The sequence below is a fragment of the Bombus vosnesenskii genome, unplaced genomic scaffold (assembly GCF_011952255.1).
Source record: "Bombus vosnesenskii isolate JDL3184/JDL3185 unplaced genomic scaffold, Bvos_JDL3184-5_v1.1 scf7180000015250, whole genome shotgun sequence".
Taxonomy (NCBI): Eukaryota; Metazoa; Arthropoda; class Insecta; order Hymenoptera; family Apidae; genus Bombus; species Bombus vosnesenskii.
The window spans coordinates 1-25,048 of NW_022883903.1; the positions used below are offsets into that span (position 1 = coordinate 1).

The 25,048-nt window shown below is 33.3% G+C and overlaps 2 protein-coding genes and 1 pseudogene across 2 annotated transcripts; 1 reads left to right on the forward strand and 2 right to left on the reverse strand.

Annotated features, from left to right (window-relative positions):
- Positions 1–2,511: 2,511 nt before the first annotated feature.
- LOC117241080 lies at positions 2,512–11,645 on the forward strand. Its single transcript, XM_033507062.1, has 5 exons — positions 2,512–2,596; positions 9,566–9,697; positions 10,324–10,358; positions 11,350–11,398; positions 11,548–11,645. The coding sequence occupies exons 1-5, from the start codon at positions 2,545–2,547 to the stop codon at positions 11,643–11,645; spliced, it is 366 nt and encodes a 121-aa protein (XP_033362953.1). The 5' UTR covers positions 2,512–2,544.
- Positions 11,646–14,223: 2,578 nt separating this feature from the next.
- On the reverse strand, positions 14,224–16,171 carry LOC117241079 (annotated as a pseudogene).
- Positions 16,172–23,616: 7,445 nt separating this feature from the next.
- Positions 23,617–24,539, reverse strand: LOC117241078 (histone-lysine N-methyltransferase SETMAR-like). The gene is made up of 3 exons (XM_033507061.1): positions 24,527–24,539; positions 24,145–24,461; positions 23,617–23,756 (listed from the first exon to the last, which is right to left on the reverse strand). Exons 1-3 carry the CDS (start codon positions 24,537–24,539, stop codon positions 23,733–23,735), a joined length of 354 nt encoding a protein of 117 aa, XP_033362952.1. The 3' UTR covers positions 23,617–23,732.
- Positions 24,540–25,048: the final 509 nt, after the last annotated feature.

Consider the following 25,048-nt stretch of genomic DNA (forward strand, 5'->3'; position numbering starts at 1 on the left):
CACTACACTACACTACACTACACTACACTACACTACGCTACGCTACACTACGCTACACTACGCTACGCTACGCTACACTACACTACACTACACTACACTATTATACTACTATACTACTACTATACTATATCAAGAATATTCTATATATCTGTAATATTGTGTTATATTACTAAGTTATATTATTAAACTGTATTATATAGCAATATTGTATTATTAGTTATATACAAATACTGCAGTATTTCGCGATTACCGTGGAAATAACATTTTTAAAAAAATCTATTTACTTTGTCAATAATATAATTCGCATAGTATAATTCTTAAGGCATTGTAGCGCGAGATTCTTCTGCACTTACGACAGATCTAAAAGCGAAGCGATCCATAGAACGTATATAATATGCAAAAATATCGAAATTATCCAAAGTATACAAATTATTAGATGAAATAATTTTCTATCTAGATTACATCTTTTTAATTATATTCGGCAAAATATACAATGTTATAAATATTCGATATTGCTTATTTTATTATTAATAAGCCCAATAAGCCGAACGAGCTTAAAACCAACATTTTAACTGTTTTATTATGTTTATTTTTAAAATAACATAGAAACAAACTAACTTTAAGTTATAAGATCAAATAAATTATTTTCGAACAATTTTCCACTTTAGTCGACTGCTTCAAACGAATTATGATAGCGAATAATACGGATATTTTCTTCTGCCTATTTCTTTCATTTTTTCCCTTACTCTAGTTAATTGGTACTGTACTTGTTACTGCAATAGCAGGTATTATGGTGTTGTTTTTGCGAATATAGTTCTATGTATTAATTAGCCAATTAATATCGGAGAATAATTGGAGATAAGATCGAAATAAGATTGCGCTTCAGGGTATAATTTGTTTAATCTGGAATATAAAAATATTAGATATATCTATGCATACTTGATTTGCAAGTTGCTATTTTGTTAAACATTTTCGTTGCCAATAACAATACGTATATATTAATAATCAGATACTATGTATATTATTATTACTTACTACTTTAGATGAATGATGAACGATAGTTTGGTTTATTCATTGAGTAAGCTCGGTGGTTTAGTTCATATTCTTTACCTTCGGCGTACACAGTTATTGTTTGCACCGAAGGGTGGCGTTAAATACTCCGTCCTAATCAATCGATCCAAGCGTTCAATGACGGCCATTTGGTAAAACAATTCTCTCTGCGGTTAAGATATTTTTGCAAAAGCATTCTAGTTTCTTTTATACCAATCGTAAGATATCGAAAATCATTTATCTCTTCTAATTAATTCCTTACCTACAGTTAAACTAATAATTTATGATAATTACTCTATTCATTTATATCAATTTATTCATAGAATGTATTCATGGAATCAAGGGAGCAAGTGCAATTTAGATCAAAGCCAACCAGTTTTCATCATCCATTGATGCGTGCTACCATTGGTAAGTCGCATGGTTTCGTTTCTTCGACGATAAGTTCAATGTTCATGTATAATTATTTGGAACCACATGCTGTACCTATTCTAATTGATAAATTTCAATACATACGCCGTGAGACACCGTGGAATGCGTGCGTCTTAGCCTTAATTATTCGTAAGATAGATTAGTCTATGTTAAGAGCATTGTGAGCTCATCGTGTACAATGATACTTATCCATCTTGCAAGGAAAATTAAAATTCTATTCTCTTTTTCTGCCGAAACACGCGTCCATTGATTCTTCCGAAAGGTCGCAAACTCGTTCGTTCGTGCCGTGATTTTTATTTGATTTTTCGATGGATTGCAGTTTCTCTTTGGCTTCTCCCTACTTTTAGGGGCACATACAGCGTCAGTAGCTTCATTTTCTTTCTCTCATCCCAGGTTAGACAAATGTGTCTTTGATGCCGAATGCAAACCAGTGGGGCTACGAATTATCGTACGATGTTTATAAAGATCGATGTAATCATTGTGTGAGATATAGATATTGCGCGATGTATCCTTTGTTTGAAATTTGGAAAGATTCGTGTAAGATCGTTTTGTGTAGATCGTTCGACTTTCCGTATCTGCTTGTATCTCCGTCATCCTTCCCACCACGCCACTTTGGAAGCTGCTCAGCGAAACTAAGGCGCGACGAGTCCATTCAGTCGTCTTCTTTTCTATCGATAACATGGATCACGTTGCGTCAGGTTTGTAACCTATTCTAACCTATTAGCGGCGTCACTTCTTCATTACTGTCATTACTATATTTTTACTATCGTTTATATCTCGTTATTAATATCGTTTAATCAATCCACGTTTATTTAACGATTTGTCGAACATTCAGATAATGAAATTAGGTGGTTTTCTGAAATTTTTTGTTTGTATCTCTCTTTAATCGTCTATTTACAAAATGATACTGTTACCGGTAGCTTGTATCGTAAGCTTTCGTAATAAAATCGTTATTGATCGTTTGATCGTATTTTCATGTAATTATTTTATACATTTCTAGTTTGTTTTTGTGCAGGTTATCGATCGATGGCAGGGATAATATAGAAGTAATAGGAATATTAATATATGGACGCAACGACGATCAACGATCAGTCTGATGAATTTTCATGGAAATCTGGTAACGTTTAATTTATTTTAACTAAGACAGCTGTGTATGAACGGTTCTATTGCCTTTTTATTCGAACATGGGTAACATTTGATATACAATTTATGTCTACTTTAAAATATACTTGATACATATTTCATAATAGATCGTTTCGTAATTATTTGGAATATTAAAATGAAAGTAAATACGATTAAACAAATCACTTTTTTTCATTCAAATATATGAAATCATTCTCTTATTTCAAACGAACTTGTAACAAATTATTTTATTGTTTCAATGTAATTCATAATGTAGAATCCTTGATAATTTAACGATAGCTTCGTGTAGACAGTTTGAAACATAGAAATCTTAACAATAATAGCTTTAACTATTTCGATAGGGATTGTAACACACTAGGTATTGGTATATCGAATTCAAATTATTTTTCTATATTACGTGAATTTGCTATAGTTTCCGTCATATATTGCAACTTTGTAACTTGTGTCTTTTTCATAGAGGTGGCGCGCAAATAGACTGAAATACTTCAAAGCAAGGCTTCGCGCGCGTTTCTCTAGCATTCTTTAAGCATTCTTTTAGTTGTGAACTTTTGAATTCTTGGAAATATTTTCGGATATTTATAACACGCGACCGTTGTGTGTTAACTATGTTTCGTGTTCTAATAACGAACATTCGTGGTATGATTCTCGCAAATGAAATGATCGATTCCCTATTTCGGTTAGGACAATAGAGGTGGTTATATGAAGTATTACACTGAGATAACGGTTTACAATTCGCACTTTATTCCAACAACTTTGTAGAGAAGATAGTTGGGCTGGTGCGTATAGATAAGTGAAGTAGGTGACTGATCTAAGGGTGGAAACCCGGTCAAGAGATGTCGACTGTTCTAAAGATGGAAAATCAGTAAAGTTCGGTGACGACGCTATTGTCACGTAAAATAACAAAATAAAAAAGGAATTTGAGGTAAAAAATAAAAAAAAGAAAACTTTATTATTTTTCTAACATCAATACACTTTACAATCTACTTCCGAACTCTAGGCGTGACTTTCTAAGACTGACTCTTACGATTTTACTTTCGATCGGATTCGATTACTTTCTTTTGTCATCCCTCAACATCCCCACCGTCCATGCATTTGCTAGGCGTCCGCGATCGTTGCCACGTGCTCTTTCTTCTAGAACCTTCGGTGGAAGGACCGTTGGGATGTTGATGGTTCATTAGGCACTTCAGCGATATACATTGTCGCCGAGTGCCGCCACATCTTTATCTCTATCGTCAGTCCGTCGGATTTGAAGTATGCCGGTCGTGACGCTATGGCGGAGGAAAGCTAGCGATGGGTGTGTCTAGCGCACGGGACCATCGGATTTGTTGATGACAGTTTTGACTAGGAAAGTGAGGGCAATAGTCATTGCTTCTGATTGGATGAGAAAAAGGTTGGTGGGCAAGGAAATGTTCTAACCGCCCCGGAGAGAAAGTTGCTAGCCGGAGACACCGAACGTGAGAAAAACCAACTTTCCCGTATCATTCCGTAGTAGACAATAAATTTAAGGAACACTTGAAATAAAAGAACTATGAAAATGCCAAGATTTATGGTGGGTCCTGAAGACTATTGAGGGTACGCAGTAACGATGCGTAGACAACTGGCTGTCATGTTGCCCGCGGATTGGGGCCTGGTTTGTGTACAGAGTCACCGGACGTAACATTATGTATTAACGATATAAACGATATCTTATGTTTTGTTGTAGACATATCACAGCTTCAACTTTTCCGTCATCTTTGGGAATGTTCTAACAGTGGCTCAGAAGCCAAGAACGTAAGTATCTTTACATATCGTACTTTAATTATGTCTATTCTGTATATTTTGTATATTTTGTATATTTTGTATATTTTGCTTTGAACGCTATTAATTAAGGAATACAATTTGATTAAAAACTTGGAAGGTTAGGATCTTCTCAGGTTATTCTTCTATTAAAATAAAAAGAGTGTTAGTTAAAGTCTTAATATCGAATTGTAAAACAAATAACTAACATATTTCAGAAATTATTCTAGATTTTAAACTTTCATATCAGAGTTTCAGTTTTTGTACTTATCGAAGTTTATTAGCATTTCAATCTTTATTATTAGCAAAGTTACAAATTCAATAAACTTGCATTTTTCATTATCTCCAGCTTTTCAAATAATCAGCAGTCATTCATCGTGTTTTGTTCTGCTGGGATAGCGCGGCAGTTCGATGGCGTAACGCTTCTGTTCCTCTGTTCCTCCTAACGGTGAGTCGCATGCATTTCTGTTCCTCCGGTCACTCAATCGTGTGATAGGATGGAAAGATGCGAATCGGCGTGGGGTTGTATTACGTAGAACTTTTTGCGAGCATAATGACCGCGGATATTTTTTAAACTCGTGAGTAGTAACATTTTTCTCAAATCTTTATTTATTAGTTCAGGATAGGTCTTCTCGCACATCGCGATTATAATAATTAGTTTTTTAATAGTTAGTTGAAACATGTACATTTGAGAATATACTCGTGGTACTTATAAATATGTATATTAATATTCGGTAGAAATAGACAAGTATCGACACGAATATACCTGTGTCACATAAATATGTCGGAGATGAAAGAACACCGGAGCCTTTGGAATTTTGGATAATCCCGCAACATTCTAACCTAGAGTCTACTATAGCTGTAACTGAACAATTGTAGTTATTCAACCCGATTGTAATTGTTCGAGAGTTGTGATAATGAGCTTGGGCTCGAGGCGACAGTCAGTTGCCGAACGTAGCCGCGGTCACGGGATGAACGCTTTGCCTAATAAAGGTATGGAGTAATTCTATAGCTCTCCTTAAAAGAAATATTCGTGGCGACACGCGACAGTAAACATTCCAACGGTTTCTGTCCCGTGGCTCACCACACGCAGACCCTATTCTTCGAGTTTTACGTTACGTTTTAGATTATAATGTATATAATATACAAAGGAAATTATAAAAGTGGGGCAAATAACTGGTAATTACACTTAATAAATTAGATATAGTATACATTAAAAAAAATTTTACTTACCTGAAAAATAACATGTCAACTCTAGAAAATAATTTTTAATTTTCGAAATATCAATGTATATGTTTGACATATCAGATCAATATGGCTCCGAAATATGTTACACGGAATTGTTCATTTTCATTTGTTTGTTCCAATAAAAGCGCTAATATCTGGTGAAAAATCCTATGTATTTAGAAATTAACAGAAATGTTAAGTGAGCTGTTATTTTGCCCGCATTGTATTTCTTACATGTAATGCCTGTTACACGTTTTATCTTTAAAATAGTAAACTCATTATTTACTCGAGATTTATTCCTAGCGCACAAATATTTTTCAATAGAGCGATGCAAAGTTTTACTGTATCTCGGATCATCACAAGTTAATCAAAATCTTGAGGATTCGATTTCACCGGCTCAAAGTGACTTTTGCAGGCAAAAGAAATTGTTCCTCGGATACTTTAATATTTTTTACTAAATTTCATCAAAAATAGAATTTTATTTGCTAATAGAAGATAACTGTGTTTTGGTACTCCTACAGAACAGCATCACGACATTCGCTAAAATTACAAATATTGTACAGTATATTCACTACAAGGCTAATTAAAATAGCTTGTAATCCAATATATAAGAATGCTACTTGCAAAGTATCTTTGCTAGTAACAGTTTAAAGTAGAGAGATATTCCCAAAAAAATCATATATTTTATACATATATGTACGTAGTATATACAGTGGATATAACTATCTTTCTGAATTTATAAAATAACAGTATATAATAATAAATAATAATAATAATAATATAATACAATAATAATAAAAAAATAATATAATAATAAATAAAAATAACATAATAATAATAAATTTATAGAATAACAATATTCTAATATTTATATTTTTCCTTGTTGCAATTTTGTAAACCGTCAAAGCGTTTACAACAGAAATTCCCAGAAGGAATTGAATGCCAAGTTTTCTGTACCATTTGATTCCTTTTCTAATTGTGGTGGCATAAGAAACCATTTGATCGGAATAATCTATACCACACTTTCCTTCGTTATATTCGACAACAGCTAGCGGTTTTAATGTAGCGAACAAGCGAAACGAAAGATCATTCTTGAGACCACCACTTGAGCGATTCGCATTACTAAAATATCGATAGGAGCACCTAGCAGAGAACGCTTGGTACTGCTGTACGCGTGGCCTGACGCAGATTTTTTTGAAAACACGCGTGGCAGTCAATGTGTTAATAAACTATTAAACTACATGTCGTGAAGAAGTATCCCCTTTAAGAACATTTATTAATAGCTCTAGAGTTGATAATATTAGCTTGAGGAAGTTCTGTATGTACGTGTAATTGATAGTACTCGCGTACACCTGTGCGTGTAAAACGTTTCAAGTTAATAAAGAGAACATGATACACGTGGAATAGGTATGAATAAAAATTACAAGAAGCCGGAGAATATTCTAAAACATATGCCATGATAAAATATAAATTGTAAAGAGTTATAGATCATGTTATTATATATTAAAATTATGCTTAACAAGCAGATATTAGCGTAAATATGACGCTGCGTTAATTAAATCCAACAATATTGAGAAAAGAACAAATTGAACAATACCTAGAAATAATTTAGAAAAACACTGTTAGATTAATTTCAAATTGGGTTTTCTTTACTCAATGTCAAACTTAACTCTTATTCGTCTTTTGCATAAACTCTTTTCGTGATATGAAACTTTAGAGTTGACATGCTGCTGGTATTAATTGCACACGCAGAATAAGATTTTCCAAATTGAACCGAAACGATTTAGACAGCAAAATGTAATACTTTCAATACTCATAACAATTATTTATGCATTCCGCATATAAACCTACGGAATATTTATTACTTACTTTTAGCTCAAAAATATTTGATATACTACTACCAAGCAAATATTAGATTGAAGAGGAAATCATACATGAAAGGTGTCACTTTTTTTAATAAAAAGTTCGTTCTCATCAAAGTTTCTGGCAATTTATTACATACCTGTGTACAACATACACATACCTGTGATTACTTTGTAACACAACTGGAAAGTAACTTTCTTTAGTAATGATTTACGTAATAAATTACGCAAAAAGTAAAAAGAAGATTATATTTTAAATCATATTCTAAGAATAACTGTATTTTAAACGTGATTTCAAAAGAATTTTGAATTTAAAAATTCGTCAAAAGTACATACGTACTTACTACTTCGACACGATCTAGGCTAATTATGTGTACTAATGTTTATACATCTTGATAGTAGCTGTATTCAAAGAGCGCGTCGAATCTTTTTATAGTATTTGCCTTTTGATGTATTAAAAGTATCATTAGAGATATTCTTCTTATTATCGCAAATATGTATAGTTCTGCTCATTGCATCGACAAGTGAACGGATTTTAAGCTTCCTATTCTTTTACATTTTCAATATTTCCAGAGTTATTTGTTTTCAGAATAAAAAAATATTAATTCCTGCCACTTTTGAGAGAAATTGTTTAGAAGTGTATCCTGTTTATCTCGAATCGCTCAAATATATCGGGGAAAAAATGAATGACACAAAAATCGAATGACATCGAAAGGGATATACTATTATATTCGTGTGTATTTACTTTGCGTGTATTGTCTTAACATGAAATCTCTTGCGTGTTAAAATATTTCAATGGATATCTTCATTTTTTGTTACATAATCACGCAGCTGACGTTCAGATATCTCTAAAATACTAGAAACTTGCGTCTTTCGCACCATCCGCTATCGTAATAGAAACTTTCAAATTCGACAGAGCAATACAAAGCACGCGAAAAGTGACTGACCAAAAAAGAACTGAATGTTTTGACGACATTAAGAAACTGCAGCCTTGTATTTCAGCAATATCATACCAGCAATAACAAATTTTGAGAAATATCTTTATGTTCTATTCCTGTGGCGTACTTTGGATAACGCTAATCCCGGCGACACACTAAATTTTGAAATCCATACGACTGATTCTACAGAAGCGGGGATTCTACAGCAGCGATTTCGCTTGCACAGTTGTTCATTTAATTTGTGAATTGTAAGAAACCTCAAGTATGCCAGAGTATGATATTGCTACAAAAGCGACTAGACAAATAGAGAGCTACATGTGATTTTATCGTATTTTTTTAACCCTTTCGCTTCGGCAATCCAGTCCGCCGAAGTACTGTCACTGAACGGAAACGCGCGCCAGAAATACGCACAGTGTGCGTGGCTACTGTATATACGTTTTCCTAAGTCTTAAATAATAATAATTCTTGTAAGAACCGTATACGAAATATCGTTTCACTGTCAATGGATTTAGTAGATTTTTTAGCATGAAACAATATACGATTTTGATGTTGTTTCAACAACGAGTAACTTAAAGAAGTGATTAATCCAATATGTCAATAAAATCAAGGGAAAATGTTCTGTCGATAACGAAAAAATATATTAATGACCACAGATAGCATTTGTATATGCATAATTTTTGTCAAATTTTGTCTTCAAAACACAACTTTGGACAATACAAGAACTAGATATTAAGTTTTTAATGTTTTTAATATTCCTCTTTTATCTACTTTTGCTAAAATACATTAAACACATTTCAATACTAAAGTAAAGATCTTTAAACTTAAAAATGACTTTTGCTTATTCCCATGTCACAAACAATTGGCTTTAATAATTATCGATCAATACTCTCTTATTCGTAAGCACATCAGCATATTCGATCCATGCAAATTCACGTAAAATGTTACTACTTCCTGCCTTTCGTTACATGTATCTTAATAAATTGTATCTTATTAAATCTTAATAAATATGAGTCTTAATAAAAAGAAGTTACTTTTTACGTAGACCAAACCTAGTTTTATTATCAAGCGCGTAAGCAGATAAGATGAAGATCAAATAGAGGCAAAGCTAAAAAATAACGACTATATATTTTCATGTTTCAGCGTTGAAAACTTATGTGGGTGAAACGCTAGAATTGACTGGAGTTCTTCGACAAGAAATGGGCACTTGTCTTTGCATAGACAGCAACAATGTGCCTCCGACAGTCAGCAAACGTTACTCTGTACAAGTTCACTGTATGTATTATTAAGCGCTTATCATAGAGTTATTATACAAATATATTTGCAATTATCATTCTTATATATTATACAAGGTGAATCAGAACACGTGGAAAATATGGCAGAGGTTGATTCTGAATACTGAAATAAGAAGAAAATTTTATATAACATAATATGCCTAATATGACCTTACGTTCCGCTTATAGCTTATTTTGCGATGCTAAACATTACACAGATGAACGATTTCTTGGAAAATAGATAAATCGTGCTGGCCTTATTTCCGGACCAATACGCTCTTCGGATTCGAATCCGTTCGATTATTAAATACGGGGACGTTTAAAATCTCTTACTTATAAAACGTTAGTTGACGTGACGATCAAAATTTTCGACAAATTCGTGTAAGCTGTTCGAACAAGATGGACGATCTATGACGCGACGCATTCGCGTTTCCGTAGAAACTGGAACTGGTCGATTCGAGTAATTTCTCTAAAGATAGGTAAAAAAGTACTGAGACACAAAGCAAACGTCTACTCGAAAACGTTTATACGAAATTTTCTTCTTATTTTAATGCGCTGAATCAGCCCCTGCTTGCCTGGAAGCCGTACTTTCCACATGTCTCGAACTCTATCATACCGATCCACTAGGTAAACAAAATAAAAACCTGCCAAGCACTGTGGCGGCACGGGCCACGGAACTTTTCAACGGCTCCGGATGCAAAGCGCGACGCCGCCAAAGCGCAACACCGACGTGCCCAATGTACCATCGATATCTTCACACTCTTTCCGCCGAATTCTCGGAAGAGCATACACGTGCCAGCACATCTAATGAATGCACGCTAGTGGGGGATATCGATGGGCTACGAAGGGAAGAATCTGCGCGATCCGAAACAAAAGCACAGGCAGTCTGTCTTACGCTATTAAATGTGTAACTCCTCGGTACTATTTGCATAGCAACGCGTCGAATGATCTCTCGGTGTCTATCGTTATTTGTTAGTTGTTACCAGTTGTCTGTTAAGTGTAATTGTTAATTGTTAATTGTTAATTGTTAACTCTGATTGTTGATTAGTTCTAAATAAACTATTGTTCGTTAAAAACACCAAGAGTAGTTCCTTACGCACCTATCACCATACCACCTCAGCACGAACGCCGTATAGATTGTTTTCACCTGTTCGATTCGTGCTAGATTTGACTAAAATACTCATGCGAAGTTATTGAAAATATAAAATCCGAATTAACATCCAGTTTTCAACAACCTGTCTAAAGATACCGCTCACAAACAAGCTATCATTTCTTGAAACAAATATATAAGATTTATTTACGTTATCAATTTTGTCGTGTGTCGAAATACAGCCCACTCAAAACATTCTATGGATCAAACGAAAAAATTGTTGACATTGATTGTCAACAAGTCCTACAAACTAGGATCTTTCATATTTCTTTCGCTTTTGATAATTAGACACAACCTCCCGCTAGCCGATGAGTCATTCTGCTATATTTGGCTTATCCTTTGTTATTATACAAATTACTGCCATTGTTCACGGCTGATCTACTAATTCGTTTGGTGACTAGACACTACGTTAGATATTTTAATCAAAGAAACTCATAATTGTATCGATAAAATACTTCCTATCAGTACAATATATGATCTAAAATTTAAACATCCTGCTTCAGGGCGACATATCCAGTGAATTAACGGCGCCTGAACAATCCCTTAAAACGGGTAAATCTATAACTTTATTATCTAATTTCAACCTAATATCCACAAACTGATCAACATAATTTCACTATGCCCAAAAAGAATCGCCTTGCAAATGATATCGATATTTACGACATTTCTTTGCTATATTAATATAGTATTATTTGTTATAGATCCAGACCACCGACCTCGACCAGGGCTATCAAAATTCGCCTTCGTCATGGCCAATAACCAATATAATATTAACTACGATAGAAACTGTCATTGTTAATTTAACACTAGCTATCGCTGCTATAATACGAATAGCCTGTATACATATTAAATAAACTGTAATAAATAACTTATTATTTTTAAATACACCCTGTCTTATTTATCTAAACCTTCCTTTGTCTTACGTCCACCTTGACCTACGCATTGTCACGTAAAATTCGTGATAAAAAAGGATTTTTGCAATCCACTAGCGATAAAAAGTTCGCGTACAAGGTAAATAGCGGGCAAAAGAACGGTATAAAGCATAGAGTGTAGAGTATAGTAGCATCGCAGAAAAAGAAAAATCAACAGCTTGGTCGGTCATTGAGCAGCAACAGATCGAGCAACGATACAAATGATCATGGAAGTGCGTTTCTGCTTCCCGGTCTGTTCGAACTATGACGATTTGTCTTTCTGATCTTTCCGACTCGACCGTTGCACCGTTCACTCGACCATCGACCATAAATTGTTTCGAATTTTCTAGAGAACGGACACTTGAAACTACGTGCTTGCGGTACATTCGATAGCCAGGACAGAGGGATCCTTCGTGAGCCTGTTTTCGTCCTGCGAGACGAGCAAATTATTAGAAATTTCCTGATGCAATTGTACGCGGTTTTATGCAACTTTGATTATACACGTGAACGATATTTGGCACAGAGGAGTAACATTTTCGGGGTAACATTTGCGCACTAATAGGTTCCCACGTAGCTAAAATAAAGCAAAAGTTGCGCGAAATTAACGGATGACAATTGAGAAATTTCTTGGATGATCTACGTTTATTACGAAATGGTTGGATGCGAGAATCGATATCTGGTAGCATCTAAGTTGTCCGAGAGAGTTTCACGATAAAGGAACAGATCTCTACCGATACTCTCTATCCGACTATCGTAGCAGATTTGCGTGCCTTTGCAAGGTTCTCCAAATTAATACAAATTTCAAAGTTAAGGAGAGTGGCGATGACCTCGGAAACGCGAAAAATATCTCAGAAGATAGAATTTTGATGGCGCGAAGGACAAATGTTCGTGATGGTTTTCCCAATAGCGATTCTGATTCTCCCTTGACGTGTCTGCTCGGCGCCACTTCTGGCATCGTGACAACCACCGTAAGCCCTAGGACGCCCTTACAGCCTCCTTTACATCGCATATGCCCTTCTCGCTGTTGATGAAAATCCAATTTGTGAAATTAGACGTTTGCTCGCTTTGAGACAAAGTAAACCGCGTTTCTCACAGGTGTTCGGCAGATGGCGATGATGAGATATAGTGCAACAAAGTGAAATTTTGCGCGCGTAAATCTAACAGGATTATAATGTAACAGAAGCACAACAAAGAGGAAACTTGTGATGAAAAAGGAAGAATATATTGCCAACGAAACTCTTTTGCTCCATTTTCTTTCGTAGAATTATATTTCACTTGCGAGTATTATAGCAGGTCTGTCTTTGATACAAAAATCATAAAAGGTTTACGTATGTGCACGTATATTTACGCTGTATGAACGACACTCGAGTATTACACGCATGCATTATCGACAAATAGATCCACGTTCGAGATAAGAGTTCCTCTTTGATACTTTCTTATGGTATAAATAACGAGAAATTATCAGGAAGTATGTTACAGTGAAACTGCTCGTACTTCGCTACTTTTACTCGCATGTATGACACCTACAACGATATTCTTTGTTGAATCAATAAATAAAAGCGCTCCCCAGCGTACGTACAAGACTAGATCTTGAAATATAAGAATCGACGTAACAATAAGACTAAAAAAGTTCGAAATGAAAATAATTCGCCGAAACGGCAAAAAGAGAATACCTGACACAAAAATAACGATACGGTAAATCAGCGTCCCGTTTTAATTTTCATCGATCAGTCGTCCAGCAAGCGAGATGTGTCAAGCAGCAACGGCGACAAGGTAACAGAGACGAAATATTATCGAGTTAACGCACGCGAAGTGGTCGCAGGAATGGCTGACGGGTGCGAGAGTGTAATGCACTTACGTCACGCGAATTTCAGACGAAACAACTGGTGGCGTAACGAAAATTTAGCGTTGCAACCGAATGTGCTAAATATAAAATGGATGACTGTTGACCGAAAGAAAAATGCTCGACGATACGGTGCCGCCGTTTGTTCTCTTACAAGATTGAACGTCCACGGTCAACCCATTTACCAGACCCTCCTCGTTACACGAAGAGACGAAATCACCAGTGCTATTTAATCGTGCGAATTATATCACGCGTATCTCGCGAATTATTACACGACAGTGATAATAAGGCAAATCTAATAAAATTTACTTCTCATTAAAAAGTCGTACCAAAACAATTATTTATTAATTGGTTTATTTATTAATTCTTAAGAAGATACATATAAATAAGAAAAAATGGTAAAATTTGATTAGTATAATAAAAGTAATATATGCCTATGATCATTCTAAAATATAAAAAGTGAAATAGTTTTACGTTCATTGGTATATTTTAAGAACACATACATCTTTTAACGATAGTTGCAATGTAACATCATTTTTATATTACACGCAAGGTATGGCAAGTATTCCTGCTCTAAGGCACAATTTGAAATCAACAACATTCAGTTTAACAAATTATAATTTCTATTCGTTTTCCATCATGGAATAACGCGGTGATGTCTTCCATATTGCACTGGACGTGCGTTGTAATCTACTCCTATCTATATTTTCAAACATTTCAGTTAAATCTGGTGTGCACATTCTTCTATCAAAGAATTTATAGACTGCTTTCTTCGGAATTTATCGTTGCATTGCAAGTTCATTTTCGCGTATGTACGCTAAAATTGATAAAAATTCGAGTACTCCATGCATTATAATGTTTATTAACTCATTAAGTAAAACAACACTTACATTGCGCCTAATGTGGAATTGTACGCCTTGGTCTGGCTTCATCGTCCGATGTGTCGTCGTCAGGTTTACTGTGCAAAACAGAAGTGGACCTTGCTGTTTGGAGCTATATTTTGGATAAAATATCGAATGAATAATAGCTTGTGTTTTTATAACAGAAGAATACTTTGATACTGTTTGTAATGTTACCTGCGATGTCATCATCTGAGTCTCCTTCTTTTGTTTCGCTAATAAGATTTTTTTTGCTTTTTCGACAGATCTTCGTGCCAGTTTTTGAACAATGGCTTTTTCTGAAATTTTTTCTTTTTCAAAGGCCTCGATTCTCCTTCTTACGGGCACATTTTTCTTCATTTCATTTTGAATGTCCTGTTTCGTCATGTTTCTATTAGACATTTCCCTTTCACAGGATGGCTCATCTTCTGCGAATAATTCTTCGAACTCGGTGAGTCCAATCGCTTGATTCAGCTGCTGAACCTCCTCCTGCAGAGTTATTGGCGACCGTGATGTAAATTTAGGTTCATTATTTTTTCCTATACTACTAGTCAAGTTTTTATTAATTACTACAGTTTCGTTTGATTTTATTGGTGATAAAGGTTCTACAATTGCGGTAGCGTCCATCATCTTCTGCGTATAAGTAGAATTGATGTCCATCGTCGAATTCATAAGAGGAGTAAATTTCTCAAGTGCATCCTCGCACATTGAAGGATCTTCAATATCATTTCTTGCTGATGGAATTACTGTATCATCAATAATATTAGAATATTTACCCTTCGTGTTTTCACTCCGTGAAAAAGTTCTCTTTATATTGTTGTCTATCTATCTCTTGTTGTCATTGAAGACTTTAATGGTTCAATCCTTTCTGGCTGTATTGCATCTTCTTTTGAAATTGTTTTGCTTAAAACATTCTTTTTTGTTTTACTATGTTTTGTAGGACCTTTTGTGTTTTTTTCATCTGAACTACTTCTAGCACTTTCCTTTTTTTTAGGTCGGCCTCCACGTTTCCTCTAAAAATTTAGAATATATTTAACAACGTTATAGTAGTATTTATATACACAATGTACTTACAATTGTATAAGCAATTAGGTTTTGACGCATTAATTAACCGATATCAAACATTATTGGGTACTACATATAAGGGTTAGTATTGATTAGTAACATAAGATATGGGGTAAGATTAGTATTAAGTATTAAAGATTAAGTATTAAATTTCATCATAATATGACACAAACATTTACATTACTGTCATCATCAAGAGTTAGCCTTCGTAATTTTGTAACAAGTGACATTGACTGCTGCTTTTTAATATTAATTGCAGCTTTTATTGCAGCCTTTCTTTTTGTTCGGTCAATTGTTGTTTCCAGCACATCCCCAGTTTTTACATCTTTATTTTCTGTTTTATCATGTACTGCTGAATCTGTTACTGTATTATCAGTATTGATAATATCATTTTCTGGGATAGTCTCTTTACGGCGATAACCTTTTTTTCTTCAAGACTTTCGGCCTCTTTGTAGTTGAAGGGCCAGGGACTGATTGTGGTATTTCAGCAATTAAACGATGTAAATAATCCAGTGTCTTCAAGCTGGTTGTTAATATATTTTTTAACATCCAAGGAATAATTATGTATATTCGATATATCTTTGGTAATCATTTCTTTAATCTCCTTCTTTGATCCAGTATCCATATTTAAAATCTACGAATAAATGATATATATATAATATATACATTAAACTATACTTTTTAATAATACATACCATAATTTAATATTAAGGTTGAAATTATGACGTATATAGCAATTAATACATACACATGTGTTTAGTTCTATTAACTTAGAAGCACATGTAAATTAAAAAAAAAATATATGTATATATGAAACAATAATAAAATAATGAAGTAACATTGAGAATAGAATCTAGTTTAATTACACATATACACCCTTTTAACAATTCCGTTCTTATAAATTTTATTAAATTTACAGTGAAGCTTACAATTACACTAATGCCAATGAATATTAACGTATGCGTTTATTATTACACTAAATAAAAATGAAAGTAATGCAATGAAAAATACAATATACCTTAATGGAAATAAAATAAGTAAATAGCAAAGTATTTATTAATATTATTATATAGCATTATATTATATTATTATAATATTTATTAATATTTACTTACCTTTTACGTTTGCACAAAAACTATAAAATTTTAAATATAAAGAGAGATTTATAACAGAGATAAAGCAAGTCACAGAAATTAGTGTCTTTCAATGGCAAAAATGCGTTAAAGGAAGTGAAACGATAATCTCCGTCTCGCGTCACAAGCGGAACTGTGTCAGTTTTGCTCCTTGAAAGTACACGTAGCGGTACATGAGCTAGAGAACATTTCAAATCATGTTGTTGTTTTTTTGCTTCGGAGTATCAAGATCGTGAGGACATACATAATATATTAATAAATAAACTCCGGGCAAAACAATGTCGCCGTTACGTTACCGTCGAACCGTCGAACAAAGACGAATTTGAATTCCCCGACTCTCCCCTGATCTGTTTATACTATACCAGTTTAAACGGACGCAATCGTAAAGAGTTCACAAGAGTTATGGATCAGTATCTACGAGTATCTACCGTCTTTGCGAACATTATCTATAATTATTTATTTAATCATTTGAAAATATACTTGAAGGTTTCAACAACGAGCAATCTTGTCTAATAAATCTCACGATCAACCATCCTCTACACACAAGTCCTCTGAAAACATAACGACTTTTCAGTTCAATTTGAATCGTTGCGTTCAACGCCATCAGGGTGTCCTGCATCCGACTAGGTGCTGATACCACATACAAGAACAAGTCGAATATGTGAAATAAAGCTTTTTAGCTTAAGGTCCCGTTTTGAAAAAAATACAGTTTGAACATGTTCGGTTGGCAATTGGCTTAATACACGCGTATGATAAATAACAACATTTATTACATGATTTTACAAAATTTGTTAAAATTGATTAAGAAGTTACTTTCAAGAAGTAATATTTACATAATTGTAAATTGAACCCTATGTTTAACAAAATTAGGCATTCTTAAGTATTTGTTATTGTAAATTACTATTATGCTTCGCCAAGTGTGATTGGCGATTTCTGGAACACAGCGTCCATCGATGTCTTCAATGAAAGAACATAAGTTTAATAACCTAACTTATCGACGAAATAAATCCCTGGCCCCCGGGTAGCGTGTTAGGAAGCTTCCGTGGTAATTCTTTTAAAAGCAATTAACGAGTGATCTGTTCGCGAATTATTGTATTGTATTATATATTATGTGGCATCATGATATCATAAGGAATACAAGTCACTATGATTTCTTCGTACTATTTCACAGATGGAGTGTGCAAATTTGACTTTACAATGAACAAAGTCAAACGTGACAATGACAAAATTGTATGTGGCAAAACTGGATACCTCAATGTTATACAGTGTGTCAAGAAAGTGTTTGTTGTCATCTTATGTCTTTGGGAGGTAATTCTACACCTTCGGATTTGCGAAGATCTGTTGAAAAAGAGGATCACAAAATTGACCTCGAGCATTCTATTGCACGTATTGCGTGTTTGTGCGCGTATTTATCCATCGATGTATTGCAAAGAACAGTTTGTCCAATAGGGGTTTCACACGCAGCAATGGGAAAAATAATACTCTCACCCTGAGAGAATTGACCGGCGAGGGCGCGGCAGAGGCCATGGAAGCGCTTCGGTGAGGCGCGCTAGGTCCGTCGCGCCCCCCGGTGGGGTGCAAACTTAGGCGCTGGCAACTCAGCGCCCCGGGGCAGCAAATCAGCCCGGCAGGGGAACCGGACTGTCTGGCACGGCGGCTCCGGCGACGAGGCGCGGTATGACGTGGTCGCATATCGCTCCATTAGGGGGTGTATTGAGCGCGGGGGGGGGGTGTATCCCTCACACCAGTTCCCGGGCCCCTCTAGATCGCTGCCGGGACGGTCATCATGGAGGTTTTAGTCCGTTGGCGTCCGCCACTACCACGCCGCTTTTTCCCAGAAGCGACCTGGTGTCCTCCACGTTAATAAAAAAAAAAAAAAAAAAGTGGGAAAAATAATACGCCAAAAAGGTGTACGTTATAAGGTTCGCCGTGTGCGAAATTATGTCGTTTGACGAATATTCGATGGTTAGCCGCTAAGAAAATTATAACGCAATCCTTGGAAATATCTTGTTTACGGATGAGAGCGATTCTTCCGATAGCAATATTCTCGATCGTCAGACTGCCAAGATTTAGGCTTGTGAAAGTTCTCACATTATGATACAATGATACAGAGATTCAAGCAGGCTCGAGCAAGTTTGATTTATTCCACAGCTCGCTTTAACGTGTAGATAAAATCAATTTGAAAATGGAATAGATATCATATGTTCGCGAGCAGCCAGAAAACAACACTGACGTTGTTTCGTATCGCATCTGACTTTAAAAACGAACATAAAATGAAAATAAACGGTTTTTCATACAAAAATGCATACTTGTTACGATGCATCGTGAGTAGCAGAGTAACGCATATGTTCGTGTATTACAGCATGAACGTATTAATGAATAAATAATATATATACATTAAATTAAAATTTTTAATATTTTTATAATTTAACAATAATAATAATTACTATATTTATATAAGTATTATAAATAAAATATTTATAATAATATTATTAATATCTTTTTATTAGAACTATATAATTTATATATAACTATAAAATATAATTTAAAAATTTTTAATATTTTTATAATTTAATAATTATATTTATTTAAATATTATAAAAAAATATTTATAGTAATATTATTAATATTTTTTTATTAATATTAAAAATACAATCTTAAAATTTTTAATATTTTTAATTTTATAATATCATTAATATTTTTTATTTATATTAATATATAATTAAAATTTTTGATATTTTATAATTTAATATATATATATCATAAATAACAAATTTTTAAATTATATATTATACAATTTATATTATAGTAATTTCCATTTTTTCAAAATAAAAAAAATTGTATATTAAACAATTTAAAAATAAAGGGTAGAATATTTAAGTATTAATATTTTATAATTTAATTTTATAGATAATTAAATATTTATAGTAATATTATTATTTTTTATTAATATTTTAAAATATTATATATATATATATATATCTATGTCGGGTTAACATTAGAATTTAAGGCGTGTAACGATTCTTCGTTTGAATTAGCCATCGTTTTATGAAACAGAGATTATATTTACGCGAATATACAAGATTTTACAAAATATTATGAATATTGAGTTTAATGAATGATAAGATTAACAAATGATAAGTTTAACTAATGATTCCAAATGAATCCACGGTCAACGGGATAACTCTTTACTATGCGTAGAATAATTTTAAACACAAAAAAATACGATTGCTGAGACACTCGGTAAATTGCTCGATGTATCACTTTCCAAGGCGATCACACGAATGAATATCTGATGAAAATCTTTTTCGCTGTACGACTGCATTTTGTTCGTTATATGCTCGCTGGATGCATCGAGAAGCTTCCAATCGCCGCTGCTAGGCAGACTCTGCCAAGAGTTTGTTGTATACTCTTTGGAAGCATCGAGAAAGATCCAAACGTCGTTGCTAGGCAGCCTCTGTCTGGAGTCTGATTCCTAATACAACGTGTGTCCCATTATATCGACATCTCCAAAGTACAATTCTATGTGATTTCTAGGGAGAACAATACAACCGATCCACACCTTCGTCAGGCAAAACGTTTATCCCGTGACCGCGGCTACGCTCGGCGACCAGCTGCCACCTCGAACCCACCCTCGCCATCACATATATCGAACAATTACAAATGACAACAATTGCTTAATTACAGCTATGACAAAATCCAGGCTAAAGCACCAGAAGACTCTCGCAAAATTGCAAAGGGAAGGCTCCGGTTTTCCTTTCATCTCCGACACGTTCTTTTGTGATCCCGTTGGCCGCGGATTCGTTATCGGGCCTGAGACCATCGTCACTAGTATCGCGAGTGCCAATTGTCGTGATCAATTGTCAAGACTGTAATAACTCTATTATTGTAATAAACTACACCTGCGTGTACCCTACCAATGGCTAATTCCCGTGAAGATTCATTTGACGCCCACAACCCTACTCCCAGTGCTAATCCGACATACATATTAATATTTTTAAATATTTTTTTTTAATATTCAAAAATTTTTTAAATTTCCCTAATATTTTCAATATTATGCTCTAAATGTATAAGCTATTTAAATTAAACAAGTTCATCTTTCTCTTTATTTAATTTAAATATAAATTAGTAATAATAATTAAATAATTAAATATAAATATATTTATAATCAAATTATTATTATTAATATTAATAAATAAATATATATTAATAATAAATAAGAAATTTTTAATCTAAAATGTATTTCTAATAAATCACAAACATATCCTATAATCTTTCCTGTAAATGTTTCAACTAAACATTTTTCAAAATAAAATTCATAATAAATTATTTTATTTGTTAAATAACTCATTATAAACTTATAAAAAAATTCTATTATAAAAAATCTTTTGATAAATATTAATTTTTTTCAAATAAATATTTAATATTAATACTAAAAATATTAATGCTAATAATATTATCTTAAATACAAGATATTTATAACTATAAATTAAATTAATATTTAATTGATAAAAGAAAAAATTAAAAATAAATTTTCTTAAAATTAATATAATTATTAAAATTACTGATATAATTCCAGCTATAATACAATCTTCATTTAAATAAATTAAATTTATTATATAATTATTTCCCATTATTATAAATATTGTACGAAAAGAATATGATACTGTAAAAATTGTTCCAAAAATTAAATTTATTGTACTAAAAATTCTTTTCATATTTAAAAAATAATATTCAACAATTAAATCTTTAGAATAAAATCCTACTAATAACGGAAATCCACATAATATTAATAATGAAAATATTATTAATAATCCTTTTATTGGATATAAATAAAATATACCAGAATAAAAACGAAAATTCTGAATACCATTTATATAATGAATAAACCTTCCAACACACATAAATATTATAGATTTAAAAAATGCATGAATAAATAAATGTAAAAATGTTAAATCTGTTATTCCTAAAGAATAAATTCTTATTATAAGACCTAATTGACTTAATGTTGATAAAGCAATAATCTTTTGAAAATCTATTTCAAAATTAGCTATAACTCCTGAAACTAATATTGTTATTCTTGAAATTATTAAAATAAATCTTTTATATTTAAAATCAATTATTATCTCATAATTGATTAATAAATAAATTCCAGCAGTAACTAAAGTTGATGAACGAACTAATGAAGACACAGAAGTAAGAGTAATTATTGCAGCTGGTAATCACATCATAAATATTAATTGTGCACCTTTTGTAAATACTATTAAAAAGAACATTAATAAAATTAGTAAATCTATTTTATATAAAATTAAATTTCATGTACCAAAAATTACTAAAAAAGAAATAATTATTAATAAACTAGAATCTCCTACACGATTTAAAATTACTATAATTATTCCTGAATTAAATGATAAAAATTTTTGATAATAAATAATTAAACAATAAGAAATTAAACCCAGACCATCTCATCCTAATAATAAAGTTAATATATTAGGTCTCAAAATTTAAAAAATTATTGATATTAAAAACATTAATATTAAATAATAAAAACGATTAATTAAATATTTATTATTTAAATTTATATATCTAATTCTATATAATTAAATAAAAGAACTAATTAATATTACTAAAAATACAAATATTAATAATTTAAATCTAATCATAAATTACTACGACATCTGTCTGTGGACAATAGGCCGTCAGTGTGGAGTTATCTTTACCCGAATAATTTAAGAAATATAAAATAAACTTCAACGAAAAGTTGCTAGCTTCGATATCTTACTAATACAATGTTATCGAAATTGAATAAACCTCGTTACTGTATTTAAAAGGAAATTGCATTTATATTTCAAGTTTATAGAGACAACAACAACAACCAAACAAAGAATCGCAACGAAGAAATAAACGGATACAACAAACAGAACACTGGATCGAAGATAGAACAATAAACAAGATAGAACCAAGAAAACAACAGTAACGAAGAACCGGGGCGCAGAAAAAAGCACGAAGCGTGCGAGCTGGAGAGGAAACCTGTGATCGTCGGTGCAAGCGGTAAGCCTACAAAATGGTTGCCGAGCAGGAATAATCGGCTGGAGAGCCAACCTGCTGGGACCGAGCTATATGGTGGCAGGTATCGCGTGGCGCCAGCTAAGCGAGCTGCCGCCCGAAAGGGTAGGTTTAACTTGTCCAATGATCCGCAAGGAGAGGGCAAGTCGCGCGCCGACCATCTATGCGCGCCATTCCCAAGTCGAACGCGAACATCTAAATGCGAAGCCAGTATGCGTTTTTACTGCAGGTATGGCGCGGTCGACCAAAAGGTCGGGCCCTCAAACGCACACATTACTTGTACAATTCGAGTGCTGCAGATACGGAAAAGCAATTTATAATTTATCGTAATTTATCGTAATGCGAATTTTGGCCCGTCGTCATAAATAGATTTTTATTTAAAACGAAATTGTTAAATATCCTTTTGTATCAATTCACATAACGTTAATAAATCAATATTAGACATATTACTTATAAATTGTACATATCTTTGTGCATATACGCATAGTTTTCGTGCATATATCAATATTTGTATATTTTATGTGTATAACTTTCATATGCTTTTCGCAAATTTTACATTCATAAACATCTGCAATCTACACGTTACGTTTTTCGTTGTATTTACAAATACGGACATTAGATATTCTATTACATTCTTTTATTATAATCTTTTGATATATTTATAGTTGTTTAATTATTAGGTCATCCCATAAGTTCGTGCCGTTTTTCGAGAGGTTATATATGTTAAGATCGTTTACATACCTTTCAGTTTCATGAAAAAATGTAATCCCCCTCTCGTTGTACAACTTCTTCCCATTTTTCTGGTAGGTTCCGTCTCGATAAAAGTTCTCTTGTTTTTCTTTAAAATAATTTTCTATGCTATTTTTGAGAGTGTCAATATTTTCAAATTTTTTAGCTACTAAAAAGTGTTGTAATGCTCTGAACAGGTGGTAATCAGATGAGGCAATGTCTGGGGAATATGGGGGATGTGGTAAAATTTTTCAATTAAATTCAGACAATTTTTTTGTAACGCTTTTCGCGACATGCGGTTTAGCATTGTCGTGATGGAAGATAACGTTGTTCCTATTCACTAAACCTGGCCGTTTTTCAGCTAGTGCTTCCCTTAATTTTTCCAACTGAGCGCAATATTTGTCTGAATTAATGGTATCACCACTAGATAAAAGTTCAAAATAGAGTATTCCTTTATAATCCCACCATACACACAAAAGAACTTTACGTGGATGTAACCCTGGTTTTGCACAGCGTTCAGGTGGCTGATTTCGTTGGGATCAGCTACGTTTCCGTTCAGGGTTTTCGAAAAGTATCCACTTTTCATCACCAGTTACCAGGGGCGTTTAAGGAATGGTTTACGTTTATTACGTGCAATTAATGACATGCACGCTGTCGTTCGTTCAAGACGGTTCCGTTCCGTAAGTTCATGGGGCACCCAAACGTTCAACTTTGACACCATCCCCATTTTTTTTAAACACCTATGAATCGTTGTCTTAGGTATTTTCAGGACATTTGACATCTCTTGAACTGTCAAACTTGGTGATTTTTCAACAAGATCCCGAATTTTATCTCCGTCTGTCTGAGGAGGACGCCCGGAGCGTACCTCCTCTTCTAAACAGAAATTCCCAGCTCTAAAACGTTGGAACCACTTCCTACAGGTGCGAGATGAAAGCGCATTTTCTCCGTAAACAGCACATATGTTTTTCCTGGCAATTGTTTCCGAACTTTCTTTCCGAAATTCATATAACATGAGATGTCGAAAATGGATACGCATTTCACTCGTGATTTTTTACTGTTAGAAGTCATTGTGTTCACTATATTACGATCTTATGCCCACGAAGATCTACTCTAGCCTGTTCTCGATCAGCTAAGCTCAAGTGCATTGGTCCCTTATCGCCGTATGTTTAGAAATCGACACATGAAATATATACACAAAAACTTATGGGATCACCTAATATGTAAACGATTTTGAACTATTTAATTTAATAAAGACCTTAGATCGACGGATTTTAATTGCTGTCACATAATCGTTAATTCATTACTTTTCCTCCAACTGTCACGAATTTTCACAAAGTGTGTATTTCGGATCGTTAATCTCATACGGATGTAAACTTCATTTTCTTAATAATCTTGGTCAATCATGTATCACATTTTCTATAAAATCTATAAGATCAGCAAGTGCTCTAATACTTGTGAATAATCATATATCTTAATTCGTGCCTTTTGTATTGATACAGAAGCTTCATGCGAGAAAGAATTTTCGATATAAATGTTCTCAATGTTGTAAATCGAGTTCTGCCAGAGCAACCGAGCTA